Source organism: Fukomys damarensis, unplaced genomic scaffold, assembly GCF_012274545.1.
Source record: "Fukomys damarensis isolate Sample0158 unplaced genomic scaffold, DMR_v1.0_HiC HiC_scaffold_2, whole genome shotgun sequence".
NCBI classification, from domain to species: Eukaryota; Metazoa; Chordata; class Mammalia; order Rodentia; family Bathyergidae; genus Fukomys; species Fukomys damarensis.
Genome location: NW_022900914.1, coordinates 22,052,840 through 22,072,207, shown reverse-complemented (window position 1 = coordinate 22,072,207; position 19,368 = coordinate 22,052,840). Strand labels below are relative to the sequence as shown.

Sequence of the window (19,368 nt, the reverse complement as noted above, 5' to 3'; positions counted from 1 at the left end):
GGTGATGGAGGTATGCTTCTGTTCTAGTCACAGCACTTCCACTGTACAGCAGAAAAATATCCATAGCACAAAGCGAACCTGTCCTAACACACAACTCATCTGCTTTGAAATAATGACAGCTGACAAAAGCAACACACTCAGCCATCCCTTAGATGGAGTGACAAGTCTTCACTTGTCTTGGCAAAACTCAATTCTATTAGATAAGAGCCTGACAAGATTAATAAGATGGCCATTTGTTTGTTGTTTTGCGTTTCCGAAATCGAACTCAGGACCTTGCACTTGCCAGGCAGGTGCAGCGCCGCTGAGGCTACACCCACAGCCCCTATGACCATTTGGTTTTATCACAGTTTCTCTACCCCTCATGTCCTACTATAATTTCATTTGTGCTTAAATTTAAATGGCTACCTGAATGAAGTGTATTTCATCTGTTAGAACAGTAAGATACTGTGAGGATGGATATTAGCTCTTAAAAGTTTTCATCACACACCTCATTCCTTATCATGACCTTTCAGATGAAGACAAAGCATAGAAGTGTTTTAAATTAACTGTCATGAGGAAGAGTAGATATGAAACATGCACGTTTCTCATAATAAAAGTTGATATAAAAACAGTTGAAAGACAAAAAACAAAATGTGCATTGAAACTTTTTGAAAAATTGAAATATTATAAAGTTTAACAGAGTAGCTTTAGTTTGTATCATCCTATGTTTATGCCTTTTCCTCATCTTCAAATATTCGACAAGAGAATGTCACACAGATTTCCTGATTCCACTAGAGAATTTTTCCTTTTGCGAGTTCACTTTCCTAGGAATAAAGAACTATCCTTTGACATCCATAAGAATTCAGTGCACTATTAGTGCTAAAATGTGCAATTCAATCTGGAACCTCAGGCATTTAAAGTAAAAAATTCACTTTGTCATGAGCTCCACCCCTTTCTCCAGGGAGACGTTTTCCTAGAAGCCATAAACAGGTGTGAAAATAGCACTTTTCAAAAACACTAAAATTAGATATACTGTGGAGTGCCTCGGACACCAGGAATCTGAGTATGTTCCCCAAGCTCTAGCGAATTATCATGTAACCACCAACAATTATAAATGACCCAACTGCTTTCCCTATTCAATTGACTCCTTTTGGGGAAAAAATAAATTATGACGCTAAGGAGCTCTTTACCTGTTGCTGAGTAACAATAAAGATACAGGGAGAAATATCAAGATATTTCAGAGGTATAATCTAATAAACATCAGGAAGTGCCTCTAACCCTGCAAGGACCAAACATTAACACTACATAATTCCTTGCCAGCATCACTACTTCACTGAAAATTCAGGTTATTTGGGAAAAGGAGAAAGCATCCTTCTCTATTAATAAAAGCTTTGAATGAATCATATCGGTTATTTCCTCAGTTATCTAGGACCAAGAGCAATGCTGTTTTACTAGTCGTAAGATTAACTATGATCTTTATTCCAGTCTCTAAGGCCCAAAGGAAAGCTGCCAGTATGGCTGCAACTGATGGACACTGACATATACTATCCCTTTGACAAGAATCAACATACCCTTCAAAGGGGTCATTGACACAATAACCAAAGATATTTCATTTAAACATATACTAATTTACTTTTCTCATTAAACAAGTAGGATTAATTATATGATGTTCCAAGTGAAAATTCATATTACAGGGTCTGATAGAGATCAGAGATCTTTACAAGGATTCGTAATTTAGTAATATTCATTACAAAGTAGTTGGTTAAGGGCCGGGAATTTAGCTCAGCGGTTCGGTGGCCTGCCTCGCAAGGGCAAGGATCTGAGTTCGATCCCCAGTACCACAAAAAAATAAATTAAATAAATAAATAAAGTAGTTGGTTAAAAAAAATTTTTTAAGAATGGGCCAGGGATTTAGCTCAGTGGCTCCACGACCTGCCTCACAAGTGCAAGGACCCGAGTTCAATTGTTTTTATTGTTGTTTTTTTGGTACAGGGGATTAGTACTCGGGTCCTTGCGCTTGCCAAGGCAGGCCACCGAACAGCTGAGCTAAATCCCCGGCCCGAGGACCAGAGTTCCATCCCTGGCTCCAAAAACATCATCGTCGTCGTCGTCGTCATCATCATCATCATCATCATCATCAAATATAGTTGGTAGCAAGAATTATCATCATCATCATCATCATCATCATCATCAAATATAGTTGGTAGCAAGAATTATCAGTCCCAGAAAGAAATCAGAATGAAGGGCTGGGTATTTAGCTCAGTGGCACTGCACCTGCCTCACAAGCACAAGGTCCTGAGTGGGATCCCTGGTACTGAAATTTTTTTTTAAAAAAAAGGAAAAACAAGAAATCAGAGTGAAAGGTGCTAAGATGATCTAGTCAGTTGAACATTTAAAAAAAAAATGGCAGGTACAGTATTTAGTAGGAAGAATCCATTCTGCCCCTAGGGAATGACCATGAATAGAGTTAGTGCACAGTGCAATGATCCTGGTCCTATTCAAGACCAAACTCGGTGCCACCTGTCAGCCAGTCCAGTCAGTCCTTCCTTCCATATTACTCATCCATTTCTATTTAAAAAGAAAGGCATTAAAAGTGCACAGATAGGCCGGGGAGTTAGCTCAGTGGTTCGGGGGCCTGCCTTGCAAGCGGAAAGACCCGAGTTCAATCCCCGGTACCAAAAAAAAAAGCGCACAGATGAGAAAGCAATCTGAGAAATACCCAAAAACCAAGGAGTGTGCCCAGAGGTGGAAAACACCTGCATCTCAAATCACTGGACTGGGCAGAAGGCCCTATTCTTTAGCTTCCTACAGAATGACGTTTCCTTGAGGTAGACACAGAAGAACACTTTCACTTTTATTGCAATAATGGCCATTTCTCTGCAATGTTTTGAAAACAATGGGGCAGAGGAAGTGAGATAGAAAAGCTGCAATTATATAAACAGTGAAAATTCACAAAAACTTCTACATCAGCTTTCAGTATCACTGTCAAAACCACTGATAGGATTAGCTTATAGAACTGTTTAGTTACCACTTGTTTTTTGGTTTTTTTTGGTACCAGGGATCTAACTCAGGACCGCCGCTTGTGAGGCTGGTGGCACCACTTAGCCAAATCCCCAGACCTGTAGTTATTTCTTAGCAAGACACAAAGCCCAGGTATTATAAAACAATTTTTTGTTTTGTTTGAGGCAGGATCTCCCTTTGTAGTTCAGGCTGACCCTGAATTCACTATGTACACCAGGCTGCTCTTGAACTCATGATGATCCTCTGGACTTAGCGTCCTGAGAGCTGGGATTACAGGCATGTGCCACCACCACACTGGGCTGGGCTTTTTTATTTTGAGACAGGGTCTCACTAAGCAGCCCAGGCTAGCCTCGAACTTGTGGCAACTCTCCTGCCTAAGATTCCCAAGTACTGGGATTTCAGGCGTGTGTCACCATGCCTGGAAAAACAATTTTTACAAATAATGTTTTTTAAAAGTTTAGCAAATATAAACAAAATCAAAGACAAAACGCAGGAGATGTTTGCATCACATATCTTATCAAGAGCTAACTTTGTTAAGCTATAAGAATTTCCCACAAGTCAAGAAGACTTCTAATAGAAAATAGATCATGGCATAAAACAGCTGATAAAAAAGGAAATACAAATGGCTTTCAAAGACATGGAGTGATTTTTATGTCATTAGAAATGTGAAACAGGGTTGGAGATGTACCTCAGTGGTCCCATGGCTGACTGGAAAATGCAGTCCCGAGTGCGATCCCTGGTGTGTGGGGGTGGTGGAAAATGCAAGCTAATGTATGGTATATCTCCCCCCATCAATTAGTCAAGGCCTTGCTGGCATGATTCGAGAGATTCGGGATCTGTGGATGTTGGTGAAATCATAAACTCTGGGTTTTCTGAGGGCAACTGTGCAATGCCCATCAAATTTCAAAATGTATGTTCTACCAGGCTTTCATATTTAGGGATCTACCTTATAAAACTGTTGTTTGCTTTGTTTTGGTGTTGAGGACGGATTCCTAGGCCTCAAGAACATGCTAATTAGAGGTTTTATCACTGAGCTACACCTGCAGTGCCCCAAGATTCCAATTTTAAGTATTAGGATGAAATGATACCCATATCAGGATACTGCATGCAACATTATAATAGATATTAGACATAGCAAAAAAAAAGTAGAGAACTGGTTAAATTGTGGTACAATAAATTACTGTTCAGCCCAACCCCTCAAAAAAGAATTAACTTTCAATGTCCTAGCATTAAATAAAAAATAGGTGTAGAACAGTGAGACTGTAACATCTATATATAAACAAAGAAGGCACAGATATTTAATTCAGTGGTCCATGCCTGCCTGACAAGCATAAGGTCCTGAGTTCAATCCCCAGAACTGGGGAAAAACATAATAACATAAAATAAAAACTAATACACTTACATGGATTCTTAGAGATCCCTAGAATACCTCTGGATACTTAAAATGATGACAATGAGTCAAAGCTACCAAAAGTGAGAATTACCAAAAATTATAATGATTACCTCTAAAAAGGGTAAGTTAGGAATGAACGATATAATTTGTAACCACTTTTATAAATTCAAAAAAATTTAGGCATCCATTTGAAAAAATATATTGCCACAACAAAACCCGCCATTCTATGTAACACAAATCTCTATGTAACGGAGAGAATGGTGGCCACTAAAAACTAGGAATAAGCAAACCAAAACTGTTCTCTCTTCATGTTTTGAACATTAGAATTTCAGAAAAGCTATACAATTACTAACAGTAACTTTTGCTGAGAAGTGATTAGAAAAATTGACATCTAACCAATTCCCCACAAACGAGCTTTTAGAATACTTCTAAAGCTGAATTCACATCTTCAAATACCGACTCTCAAAAAATGTCACCTTGAGGAGCAGGCATGGTGGCACAAACCTGTAATCCCCCAAACTGGAAGGTGGAGACAGGACTGTTCCAAGTTTTAGGCTAGTCTGGGATATATACTGAGTTCAAGGCCAGTCTAAACTACATAGTGTGACCCTACCTCAAAAATCACACACGCAAACTGTCATGAGAAACACAGCTGGCCATGCAAGGCTGGGGTTAACTCAGAATCACTTGATTATCTACACAAGCAACCCCAAGTGACAGGGAAATCACCGGACATATGTTCTGGGGAATGTGGTTTCATTTGTGGAGTTTTAATTTGTCTGAAGAGCCTGAATCTCAAAAAGCAATCGTCCTGTGATCAGATGTGTGGGTAATTCTGTATATTTTGGACAAAATCATCTGGTACCTGCAGGAAATATCTGGTTGCACCATCACCACACTGCAGCTTTTTACTGGGGGGGAGGATGTAAACATGATGGTTTTACAAGCTGTGCTGTTGGGGCACAAATCCTATTGAGGATATAATAATTTTCTTTATGCTATCTTGGATTTTGGTTTACCAGCCAATTTTTTTTTTTTTCCCCTGGTACTAGGGATTGAACTCAGGAGCAAGGCAGGCATGACGCCACTGAGCTGGGGATTTACCCAGCCCTACCAGCATAATCTGCATGGTAGAACTGGCTAGGATATTTTGGCAGACTTACATATTCATTCATAAAGGTATACTATTAAGTAGGTATTTGGAAATATTAAGATTTAAAAATCACTTTCGTAAATATAACTCATGCATTGTTTTTCTCATGCATATTCTTAAATGATGGTAGTTTTTTTGTTTTTGAGATGTCTTGCTATGTAATTCAGGCTGGCCTCAAACTGTGGCATGCCTCCTGCCTCAGCTTCCCAAATGCTGGGATTACAGGCGTGTGCCACCACTTCAGTTGCAAATTACTTCTTTAATAGCAAGCATTTTCATAGTCCAAATTGAGAAAGTTCAAAAGTATCAAGCAATCTCCCTTCCATTGGTATATCTTCTTTCCACCTCCTTTCCTTAGTTTCCCTTCCAACAGACTTTTTTTTTGAGACAGGGTCTCGCTATGTAGCCGAGACTGACCTGGAACTCACTATGTAGCCCAGGCTGGTCTCGAACTCACAGTGACCCTCCTGCCTCAGCCTCTTGAGTGCTGGAATTACAGGCGTGTGCCACCACACCTGGCCTTTACAGACATTATTTCTTATGAAGATTACCCTTTGTACTATTATTAAATGTTAGTATACATTTCTTAATGAAAACAGAGAACTCTGCAACCAACCAAAAATTTTTCCTCTAAGAAGAGATTACCTCATAAATCAAGTACTGAGCTGTGATCATGCTTTCCCTAGGCTAGTTGAGTTTTTCTCAGCTTGCTGCTTTTCTTTCCAGTCTATGAACCCATAAACTCTGGCTGTCACTGCTTGTGATGTTGCCACCAAGGGTAGAACCATGAAAGGGGTCAATTTCTATAGTACTTATTTTTAAAAGTCTCAAGCGGGCTGGGGATTTAGCTCACTGGTGCTGCCACCTGCCTCAGAAGTGCAAGGTTCCCAGTTTGATTCCTGGTATGAAAAAAAAAGTCTCAAGCTCACAGAGTTAACAATTTTCTTTTCTCAATATAATAATCAATTAATCTTTTAGTCTATCAATACTGTAGAATTGTAAACTTTCACCTGATCTGAAAGTACCCTCACACTGCATTATAATGATTCAAGTTTTTTCATGTGGTGAGGAGGGTAAACATTGCCTTTGAGAAACTAGGGAAAGCTTACTGGAAAATGTATACCTATTCAAAAACACTTCCAGGATACTACAGACTCAGCTGCCTATAGACATAGGTCATTAACAACTAATCTTAATAACAAGGTAATATTAAAGAATCTGCTGCGGAGGTTTTACAAGCTACATATAAGAAGGGACAAATGATGCAAGAATTAATTCCATGGTAGGAAAAAGTTCCTTAGCTGACTGGGTGAAAACAAAAGTAACTGAGTGGATGGCTGCTCAAACACTGTAATTTAAAAATTATTCTATGTGAACCTCATTACCAGTGAAGTAAATACAAATAAAACAGAAGTTATCCTCTTTGAATCTCATTCCAACAAATGCCTTCATTATTTTCTATAAGCTTACAGCAAACACAGGTAATTTAGTCACACATCCCCTTTTTAGCAGCACGGCCTTTCAAAAGGGAGAAAAAACTAAATGTGACAGAAAAACATACTTCATTCAAGACTAAAGATGATGTGCAAATTAAATGAAAATCAAAACAAGAGCCAAGGGAAAGGCAGCTTCCTCAGTAGCCAAATAGGTTGGTAGAAGTTTCTTTTCCATCACAGAAAGAAGGATGATACTGGGTCTTCAAATTTAATGGAAGAACTGCAATCACTTTCTCATGTTCTAATTGTCCTAAGAAATTATATGTAAATGTTATGTTTCAAACCAGCTAAACTGTTTAGACCAATAATTTATTTTCCAGTTGCTTAAAATGGATAAGAAAGTAGCAACATAAGTCCGTTAACTCAGAAATACTAGGTCAGAACCTAAGGATAAGCCTAAACTCTCAGACATGAATATAATGTGGCTCCTTGCCCCTCATAAGACACTGACATTACTGCCAATTTTTACTCTCTTTACAACAGAATTTTATTCTTACACAGCTTTTACCAGTAAATTTTAAAGCTTTTCAACTTTCAATTTTCTGTGGAAAATTATCTCCAGAAACAAAAAATGATTTTTTTAGTAATCATTCCTCTCATGGATATTCTCTTTAAAGCAAAGTGGAAAATCTCATAATATAATTTCTTATATCACACATAAAGTTCTGAATCCATTTAAGGTTTCCTGAGTTAGACAGCAAGTTATCTTACTCCTCAGGGGACGGTCGTGTGGCTCTGCTAGCCAGGACCACCACTCCAGAGCTAACACAGCAACAATTCTATGCACATTTCCAGATACACATCAATGACAGAATGATCCACAGTTCCTTGGTACACATGACCTTTGTTCTACCAAAAACAGAAAACATAAGCAAGACTGAATGTGTTGGAAACAAGAGTAATGAGTTATGTACATGTTATATGATAATACATGATTATGAAATGGAAACCAAATTGAACAGACTACTCAACCACAAATTTAGATGCTATCTTAAAAAAACTAAAAATGCACTTTCGGAAAATTCACCCAAAAGTGATTTTACAATTTATTTATAATGTTAAGCCTTCTAATAAATACAGCATTTATTATGAAGCCCTGTGAATTTCCATAATGTTGTATGATTGTAAAGGTTTCATGGGAAAATTAGTTTACAAAGACATCCGCTTTCTAATGAGCATGAATTAGTAAATTTTATTTAGACCTGATGAATCCATGCTAGACTGGACACGCTGTCTCAGTGAAGGAGTTTCACTGTAACGCCATCCTTGGGGGTTATTCTGTGACACCGCCTCACAGGTTAAAGTGCTTCAGTAAGAGCTCTTTTGGCAATGCCACCACAAAACCCCGCTGGACAGGTTCGCCTCCCTCCTCCTCTGCTGAGCACTACTCTCAGAGATTTAAATGCCCGTTCCCCCTGGCATGATACAAATGGCAGCAGACAAAAACAATGTTTAAAAAAAAAAACAAATAAAAGGCTGTACACAAGAACTTATGTTTATTGCAAACAAACAAACAAAAAGGAGATAGAGAGGGAAAGAAAGAAAATGGTCAGAAAAGCACAACATGTAAGATTAAGAATTTAAAAACGTCTTACATTCTGCCCTAATGGCAGCATAATTAATAGCAACAAACGGACGTCTTGCTGCCTGCCGCAATCGAAGGGTATTTTTGCAGACCTGACGAGCAAATTTTGTGAAATATGTTGTGTGGAGGAAGAAAGCTTGGCGGGTCTTCACTGCAGACTTTGGGCTCCCAGTGTTTCGGACTGGCATTCCCTGCATGGCCTGCCGGGACAGATGACTTCTAACTCGGGCATCCTGCAGAATCAGAAACCAACAAACATTTACAGAAGAGAACTGGTCCAAACATACTACCATTTACATCATATTCAAAGAAAAGTCTAATTTTTAAATCATTCACAGAGGCATCTATAACCTAGGACCCTATCTCTAAAAAATATTTAAAAAGTGTGCGCTTTTGGGAGAAATGTGAGAATAGAAGGGAACTGGGTGGGAATGTAATACAAGAATCCAAAATCCCATACATAATAGTAAGAGCTTACAAGCGGGCTGGATTTTTATTATTAAGGACTCCTGAGTTCACATTAGGACAGAAAGAGAAGAGTCTGCCTCTGGTGAACATAGGCGCTTGGCATCCTCAATCTGTAAGGATTTTACCAAAATCACATTTCAACCATTGCTCTCCTCAAGATTGAGTCCAATACCTTCTTTTAACCCTCCAAAACAGCCAGAGACAAAGAAAATGTTTGATTTGTGTTTATGACTTTAAGTAATAAGATGTTTTCAACAGTATCTAAAGGTTACAAATTGTTTTCCAAAGCAATTAAAACAATTTGTAAGCTCTCTGCTTATGCTGATGCCACCCACACACATTATTCTTTTGTCTGAGCAATCTCACAAGATCAGTATTTTGAATACCTGAATAATAAATGGATTTCTCCTTGTTTCTCTCTCCACACCCACCCTGAATAATGTACCACTGCGTTTAGCTATAAAAATAGCCCTGTTCATTTTAAAATTATCCTATCCTGTATTTCTCTTTCCAAGGAACGAGCCAACTATTGAAAACAATGACACATTTCTAGCACTGAATACTATTTCATATACCTCTGATGATTGGCTGGGAGATAACTTTTCCTCTTCTGACTGGGTGGGCATTTTTAGGCCTCCGTACTTTTTCCAATACAGCCAACAAGTTGCACACAATCTACACTGCATGTTAGGTGGGCCCCAAGAATACCACTGGTGAGATTGTGTTGCTAAAGATGGAGGGGGGGAAAAAAGATACTATGAATTTTTGTCAATAGAAATACAGTCTAATAGCTCAAAAATATCCAAAAGCTACTTAGCTTACAATGTTAACTTTTCTTTCCCCAGTTTGGAATTCAAACATGAAAGTACAACATATATATGAATTTTCCAATACTCAGAATCCATTAAAGCACTGATTTCTACTATGTATCAAATGCCTGTGGCATCTAACAGAGGCTATTAGGTAAAGTATCTTTTACATTGTTCTGCTTAGGGCGTTTTGTACTTTAAAAATGCTTTACGTATCTGGAATTAAGTTTTCAGGTATTATTATGAATGAGGGGAGTGGGACAGGGTCTCACTATGTAGCCTGGGCTGGTCTTGAACTCAATGACAATCCTCCTGCCTCAGCCTCCTGCTGGGATAACCAGGCATGTGCCACTACGCCAGGCTAATTATTGTGATCACCAGTAGTATTTAAAATCTCAATTCAAGTTCCCAAGCCAAGCTCAGAAAGCACCCCAGGGCTTATTTAAGGTACTCAGAGTGGGCTCCAGTGATAAAACCAGGAATCTAATACAAACAGTTATCTGGTTGCCATTCTTTTATTTTAATCAACAGATAAAATATTTTAGGGCTGGGGATTTAGCTCAGTAGTTCCCATGCCTGTTCTGTAAGCACAAGGACCCGAGTTCAATCCCCAGGACAAAAAAAAAAAAAAAAAAAAAAAAAAAAAAAAAAAACAACCTCAAATATAAATACATATATATATAGTATTTCCTCCTATACCAGAATGTCTTTCACTACTATAAATCTGTATCAAGTGAGCATGTGCAGCTGATACCACAATACATTTTAAGGCCCAAAATGCAGCTGATTTATTGCTTGGCTGAACACTGTAAGCCTGTATTTGGTCTCCTTTGCAATTTAAATCCCTGCCACATAACACAAAAAACACCCACTGAAGATCTGAAGTTTAAGATAGAAAACACTGGTACTAAATTAAAACATTAAGTTAATGAAGTACATAAAAACCATTCTAACGGCAACTGCCTTGAAGTTTTCCTCTGATGTGTAATTTACTCTCACCAGATCCAAACATTCAAACAGTACACTGAAGGTATCAACTAACACTTCACAAACCAATGTCCATAAGAGAAAAAAAATACAGGGGCCAGGGTATGGCTCAGTGGTAGAGCCCTTGCCTAGCATGTGTGAGAGACAGAGGCAAGGGGTCAGGAAAGAGGAGAGGGAGAGCAGAGGGAGACAGGAAGGAACAGGAAACATCAACTGTTCAGTCACAGCATGTGGACTCAGCATGTGTGCAAGGCCCCATAGCTCCTCGCCCTAAAAAGATTGAGAAAATACAGTGACCACTACATTTAATGTCTTTTAGTTTCTTGGTAATAATACATGCACTCATTGTTATTTTGGGAGATTTTCTTATAAATAGAAACCTAAAGAACCTTTCTTATTATTTAAAACAAGTCAAAATGATTTTACATTTTTTGAGACAAGATCTCACTGTGTAGTCCAGGCTGGCCTCAAACTCTTTGTGATCCTCTTGCCTCAGCCTCCTGAGTGCAGGGATTACAGGTGTGCACCACCACACCCAGCCTAAAGGATATTTTTAAAGACAAATTTTCATCCTGAATAATAAGCTATGATCTATTTGTGCATTCTAAATATAGTTTCACTAATAATAACGTCACTTTAAAAATGAACATCATTTGACAAAAAACAAATTCTATCATAAAGTTTTTTATGTGTTATAATAAAATATTTCATGATGGGGCCAGAGATGTAGCTCAGTGGTGCTGTGCCTGCCTGGCCAGAGCAGGGCCCTGAGTTGAATTCAGGGTACCAAAAAAAAAAAAAAGGAATGATGGAAATTTAACAACTCCAGAATCAAAACCATGAAATTAAAAGCATTGTATACATATAAAATGATAATTATTGGAAGGAATACATATAAATAGGAATGGTTCTGAAAGTAAAAAAGGACAGGTTATTTGATGTGGTGGTCCACACATGTAGTCCAAACTACTTTAGGGGGATGAATGAGGAAGGAGGATGGCTTGAGCCGAGGAATACACGATCAGCCTCAGACCACAACAAGATCCTATCAGAAATTATTAAACTACTACAATTTGTTTGGAGGCTTGTTATTTTCATTCAAATATAGATGAACTTCAAAATCCAAAATTAACAACTCAAAGATCCTTACAATGCTATTCATGCAAAGTTTTCACCAAAAGGACCTAGTTTTCCTTGGTGCTCCAATGCTGCAGAAAATGGCTAGACACATCCCGATGCTCCATTTCTACAAAGTTAGCGATGTGTCTGCCTCACACATTCCTGAGCACTGATAGAGAATTATGTGATTTGGTTTTAAAAGCCTTTTCTAGTGTTGATGCCTGGTGTGGATATAGAGCAGGGCATCCCTAGGGCAGTAAGTAGGCTACATCTACCTCCAGAAAGCTGCTGAAAGCCAGACTAGCACAGAAGACTCAGTAAACACTAGGTGCCTTCTTTCTCCCATCCCAAGGCACCCTGATTGGAAGGAAGGAAATGTATATGATGCCACTAATGCCCTATTAGGGGATTATACTGTTGCTTGAGACATTTTACTTTGCTTCATTTCATTTTTTTAATCCCCACATACCAGCCAGGGCACACATAACACAATATTGCCAGCAGAGATAAATAAAAATGTGCCCTGAGGCCAAAGGAAGTATCATAGAGCAGCATCTCCCAAACTGGTGTTCTGAGGATTATAAATAGCAGTTTATTCACATGCAGGCCTTTACTGCAGAATTTGGGGAACCTTTGTCAAAGGACCAAGAGAAACTCCAAATAGGGATTTAATATATATCAAGTGACCATGGATTGGGCAAAGCTAATACAGTACAATTCTGCACACAGTTTAGCAAACACTGCCATCAAACACTCAGCAACAACCATGGAGCCCCAAGAAGCAATCAAAGGCAACTCAACGCCTCTCCCCAGCATCTACAGAGTGATACTCAAAGGTCTTTGTTCCTGGAAGAAGCAGGGATGAGCATCTCCTCACTCCAAAGAGAGACTGCCCAGCCTCTGTGCTGTACAAACCACACAGTTCCCAGAAGCTCTTCACCATCCCACCCCACAGTGTAGGACCGGTCCCTGCACTTAGCCCAAGACAGGCCTCTGAGGGAAAAGGCAACCCTGTTGAAGCAAACTTACCATAGCAGCTCTCACAGGCTCGACCTAAGAGGGGATTCTGGGGCTGGAACGTGCTCCCCACAGCTCCATTCACAGTGCCAGGCTTGCCATTGCTGGTGGATATTTGGTTGGGGTTTGGTTTGCTGCTTTCAATGAAATGTAAAGTGAGGCGGTAAAGATTATTTGTATAACCAGGCAAAAAGCTCAGTATCTCCTTACTAATTTACCTTAACTAAACAGAAATAAACTGGTAAAAACAAGTTGTTAAAATGAACCCCACTCATGTTTATAAAACAAGGCTATGTAACAAACAGCCTCTTGTGCCTGACCCTGTCCCAATAAAAGCCGCATCTCTTGTGTATCCAAAGGCACTTTAATCCTTAGACCATCCTCAGCTGCTTCTGAAAGATGCAAGTTATTAAGGTTTTACCACTCATCATAAATTCTGGGAAAATTACAGTTTGGATAACTCAAATAACTTGAGCTAAAGAAAGCAATGTGTGACTGCAGAAATCAAGACACTGCTCCATTCCTGCTGCTGCCTCCTGGCCTTCTCGGGAGGGAGTGGCATCAACACATGTGTGGGTGCCACAGGGCCCATCTCTCTGCAGCCAAGTTAGCATTTCAGAGCTCCCGACCACCTGCCCTACTCCTATGACAACAATTGTCTGAATTTCTACAAAGAAGGTTAAATAGCACTTAAAATTAGAAATATCAGTAATTTCGAGATTTAAGCTTTTGCTTTTAAAAATCATTTTTGGAAGGAAAAGGAGGCATCTATCAGAAGTTTATGTGCAAATTTCCTAGAGACTAAGTGAACATAACCAATTCTTCAGAAACATGTAGTCCAGGGCCAGAGACTTAGCTCAGTGGTTCTAGTGCCTGCCTTGCAAGTGCAAGCTCAATCCACGGTACCCCAAAAAATAGTTTACTCAGCATATGTCTTCTCAGTGTCTAGTAAACAAAAACCTACAAGTTCAAGGAGCTTCTTTCTAAAGGACCTTTCTTGTCTATTTTCTGAAAAGAAAATAAGCAAAATTAATTGACAAATTTAGAAATGAATGCCGAGTGAATAAATGGAGACTATGCTCCGTATGCAGATGATAGTCCATCCTTCCATGGCTCCTCATGCAATGAGGTACCACAAATATCAAGACACCTGGAACCCCAACAGAGTTGGCTCAGGATTTCCTTTCTACAATTTCACTTAACAGTCAAAGCCTAGAGTGTAACTTGGTGTGGCCTGAGAACAAACATCTTACTTAAGATTGCCTTTCGGCACTGTTACTATGACTCGCAAAGACACCCCCACCTTCACCCCCAGTAGTCACTTTACCTTTTTACATGTACTAAAGTCCCTATTCTGTAAGAGAGGGATTGTTTACACCCCTAATTTGTATCAGCTGTGCATTTTAAAAATACCTTTTTTGTTTTTTTATTTTTTGCAGTGCTAGGAAACAAATCCAGGGATTCACAAATGCTAGCCAAACACTCTACCCCTACTGCAGAATGACAAATTGTTTTTTAAAAAAACATATTAAATCAGACAGAAGATCTTTCTCTTACCTTTAAACTAAAAATGTACAAAATGAAAGAGTGGCTTGTGCAACTAAGTTTTCCAAGGATACATAATATTTATTTAAATTTTTAAAAATACTATATGCCAGACACGGAAGGCATGGACGTACATGTCTGTAATCCCAGAAGCTCACTCAGGAGGCCAAGGCAGAAGGTTCACAAGTTTGAGGCCTGCCTGGGCAACCTAGAAAGACCCTGTCTCAAGGAAAAATGAAAAAAAAAAAAAAGCCCCACAAAACTTAAAGGGGTAGGTGAGGATCTAGCTTAGTGCTCCTTGGATCAAGTCACAGAATTGCCAGAACAGTCTACCATATACAGAAATGCTGCTGCTTGGAATCAAATAATTGGCTAGAAGTTTCTCAGACATAAGATTACTACTGATATTTAAACACAGAACTAAATATGTATTGAAGAAACAGTGAATATAAATTTTCAGTTTATCAGTCTGAAAAAAGAATAAAAGCAAACAGAAATTCAGTGTTTAAATGAATCTAAAATGTTATTTGACCAAATAAACCAGACCCTCAACCCCACCCCAACCTGCCAAAGTCACAACTGAACCCAGGTATTAAAAGGCAAGTGTTCTATCAATGAACTATAATCTCAGCCGTTTTTTTTTTTTTTTTTTAAAGACAGTCAGGCTAACCTGCTGAGGCTGAACTTAAATTTGTGATCTTCCTGCCTCAGCCACCTAAGGAGGTGGGATTATAAATGTGTGCCAGCATGCCCAGGAAACTAATGACTTCAAGTACAATAACGAAAAGAAAAAGTGTGTCACGACATGCATACTTGTGAATCACTTAAAACTATCTCTATAAAGCCAAGTAAAGTTTAGATCTAAGGGACAGTCTTCAGGGCCCACTAAAGACCATCAGCATCTCCATGTAGCTATTTAACATCAGCATCTCTCTCTTTACCGCCTTCTTTAAAACATCTTCCTCGCAGCTTCTATGCTATTATACATACTTGGCTTTTTTTTTTTGTACCAGGGATCAAACTCAGGTCCTTGCGCTTCTGAGGAAGGTGGTGGAACCACTGAGCTAAATCCCTGGCCCTTGGCTATTCTTTCTAGTTATTTTGGTCTATAAATACTAGATCTATTCAAGACTCGGCTAAGGCCCTTTTCTTGTTGCTCTCCCTCAGAAATCTTTGTCAAGGTTTGAAACATTATATGCTATTTAAGATCACTTTCATAACTCTAGCTCACAATTTTTGCCTAAGTTTAAGACAAATACATTGAATATATAGTATATGTTACCATCATATCCAACACTTTTTTTTGGGGGGAGGGGACAAGGGATCAAACTCGGATCTTTACACTTTTGAGGCAGGTGGTGGAACCACTGAGCTAAATCCCCGGCCCCAACACTTCATTTTTGATAAAAGTCCTATCTTATTAACCTTATGATGCTAGTACTCAACAGAATGCTCAAAAAACTAACAGAAGAAAATCACTCATAATTTAGTGTATATTTTCTTTTCTTTCTTTTTGGTACTGGAGATTGAACTCGGGACCTTGCCCTGTGCCACTGAGCTAAATCCCCGGCCCAATTTAGAGTGTGTGTGTGTGTCTATAGATTCTATATCTACATCTATAGATATAGATATATATATATAATTTTTTTGTACCAGGGATCAAACTCAGGACCTTGCGCTTGCCAGGCAGGCGCTGTAAAAATATTTGTTTGGGTTTTTTATTTTGGTGGGGGGAACCTAGGATGAAACTCGGTCCTTGTGCTTGTGAGGCAGGCAACAGAACCACTGAGCTAAATCCCAGGCCCTAATTTAGTATATTTTTTAAACATTCTGTTTCAGAGTTAATTTGGAAATTCAAAGACCTCAGACCCTTATCCAATTCAGTAACTCAGCTGCGTATTTTTGAACAATCTAACTTTTAAAAAGTATGATCAGAAACTGTTTTGATCTCTAAAAATAATTACTGAGATCAGAGATTAGAAAGCTTTTTGTAAGGGGCCAGATAGTTCAGTATTTTAAGCTTTGTGAGGTAATATAAGTTCTGCGGTAACCACTTAATTCTGCCACTGTATTCTTAAAGCAGACTTAGGATAATGTGAAAATGAATAAGTATGTCTATGTTCCAATAAAACGTTATTTACATAAATGTGCTAGCTTAGATTTGGCCCACAGACTGTAGATTTAGATTAAGACTCCAAAGTCAATGTAAAGTAGAATAAAAACAATTATTTGGGTTATATGGTCAAATGGTCAGATATTGGGGCAGGGGATACAGCGCAGTAGCACTGAATCTGCCTAGCAAGCAAGTCCTGAGTTCAATTCCTAGTATGGGGGAAGATGGTTAAATATACTATCCCTTCAGTGGAGGGAGTTACAAGAATGCTGTTGTTTATTTCTGAAAATCTAATACATGTGAGTTCCAACAGTGCATTCTTTGGGGAGTGCCTATTTTATGAATTAGTCAAATAAAATACATAATAAAAATAAATTAAAACTCACTGCAGAAGACATATAATTATGGACCAAGTAAATTAAGCATTTTAAAAAATTTAAAAAGTTATCTCAACTGGGCATGGTTCAAGTTATCTGAACACGCCAGCACTCGAGGCTGAGGCCAAGAGGACTGCCATGAGTTTGAGGCCAGAGTGAGTTCCAGGCGTCTGAACTACACATAGAAATCCTGTTTTACACACATACAAAAAACAAAAAAGTTATCTGCCTTGAGGTAAAAATTATGAAAAATCACAAGTCATCTCCATAAGCCCTTTTATATATAAAAACAGGTACTATGCAATACATAAGAATTCAGTAAACAAAAGGGTATGTAAAAAATAACTAAGAATGAAAAAAAAAACTCTTGAAACAACACACAAAAGTTTGTAATAATTTCATTTTAATCACAAGAGATTCTAGGATAGTACTACACACAGAGTGCTGAATGAACCAGTTTCATCTGAACAAAGGAATGGTCAAACCCTGAAAATCTCAACAAATGGGTACAGTCGTTCAGTTAAAACAGCAAATAAAAAGAAAATTGGCACTCATTTTGATATGGCAATGATTTATAAACTCAAAGGGTAATAACAGAACTCTAGACACCTAAAACCACTAAATCCTTACTGAACATTCACAGTATGCATGGTTCTAATTTACCGTAAGAACCAAGACAATGGTGTAAAATCCTCAACCAAATAATGGGAACAACACATCTCAAAGTAGCAGCACACATTATCTTAAGAAAATCCCTTCCATAGTTAGAAGCATTAAACATTGCTATCTTTATGAAACACAATTGCTTCAAATAATATAGTTAGTCCCAAAGATTAGTTTTCTGACACTTTCCCTGAAGTTCTGATAGAAGTACAATACATGGCATTTTTTATCTCTTCATCTCTAGCTTCATGATAATCTGCTTGTGGTTTATCTCACTCATTTCTTTTTCTTTCTAAAAAATCTATGTAGTGGTATAAAAGAAATACAGGGCTTGTGCTTTGTAGGAAAGAAAGTAATATACACAAAGAAATTCAAATTTGTCAGAAAATGAACAAAATGACATGTTTTGTAATGAAGAATTAAGACCAGGTCAAATATTGTAAAAGATTTCAATTACTTACTAAGTTGGGATATATACTTGTTTCAGTTTACTCTCAGCTTCTGCAGCTTTTAGACGTTTCTAATTCAAAAGATGAATGAAATATTTTACATGCAATGCCTAATTATTACTACTTGTCTTAAAAATTCACAAGAAAATAAATATTAAAGCATAATTAAAAATTTTCTATTTTAAAACAAGCTTTCTTTCATAATGTATATCCTTAAACTGCAGTAACCTGTAAGAAAAGTCATAGGATTCCAGGCTACAGAACTATAAATATTAATATTTTATACAAAACAGAGCAACAAATAGCTCAGTTTCCCACTCCTCCATGGGTAAATAAAAATAAAATTATTTTTCATGCTAACAATTGAACACAGGGCCTTGTACACACTAAATGAGCATGTACTCTACCTACCACTAAGCAACACTCAACAGTCCCAAACAAGACATCCAGAATTAACCATTTTAACTTTTGCAAATTTAGTTTCTACTTTCTTACTTGCCTTTCTAGGAAAAAGAAAAAAAAAAGCACAAAATCTTTTTTTTAGACAAATATTTAGAGAGAAGTTATTCTAAAACCAAGAAAGAGACTGCAGTTTTTGTATGCAAAATTAAGCCTTTATTTTAAATGTTAGGAGAGGTGTAGTAACTAAATGTTGGCTGAAACAAATTAGCCAAATGAAGGGAAAAGAATGGGGAGACACTGATGAACACAATAACAAATGGGGAAGGAAAATAATATAACGTTAATATCCAAAAATAAGACAAAACACATTAGGATATCCTCCATTTTCCTAATCTGAGAAAATAAAACATTTAGGGGACAGCTTGAAACTTTAGAAAGGAGTTAAAATTCTGGGGAATAATTTTGTCCAAATACTTTGAACCATCCTTGATGTCACTGTCTCCATCATTAGGCAACTTTTTTGATTTGAGTAACATAAAATTTTCAGACTATATCACCTTCTTTTCTAATCAATTTGATTCAAATAAACACTTTTTGAATTATATATGATGTTGACAGCAGAAGCTGATCCATGGGAATAGATATCTATTTCTTTTTTATGACCTTAAGCAACTCATTCTGGTACCTTCTAAAGTGATCCTTAAAACATATTTGTTCAACATCCAATACCCGCCATTGTATAACATACATAACTTAGAAAAAGATAATGGCTGTATTAAATCTTTGCCTTTT

General features: G+C 37.8%; 1 protein-coding gene across 8 annotated transcripts in view; it reads right to left on the bottom strand.

Annotated features, from left to right (window-relative positions):
* Positions 1-19,368, bottom strand: part of Mta3 (metastasis associated 1 family member 3) — a 214,369-nt gene that overhangs the window by 24,849 nt on the left and 170,152 nt on the right. For 7 of the 8 annotated variants that reach the window (XM_010621509.2, XM_010621506.2, XM_010621508.2 and 4 more), the window contains exons 11-14: positions 18,187-18,245; positions 13,040-13,164; positions 9,671-9,822; positions 8,638-8,860 (exon numbers count right to left, since the gene is read on the bottom strand). In XM_010621509.2, the coding sequence (XP_010619811.1) occupies positions 8,638-8,860; positions 9,671-9,822; positions 13,040-13,164; positions 18,187-18,245 (559 nt within the window). The remainder of the gene's footprint in view (positions 1-8,637; positions 8,861-9,670; positions 9,823-13,039; positions 13,165-18,186; positions 18,246-19,368) is intronic. The other variant, XM_010621507.2, reaches the window with a different exon arrangement.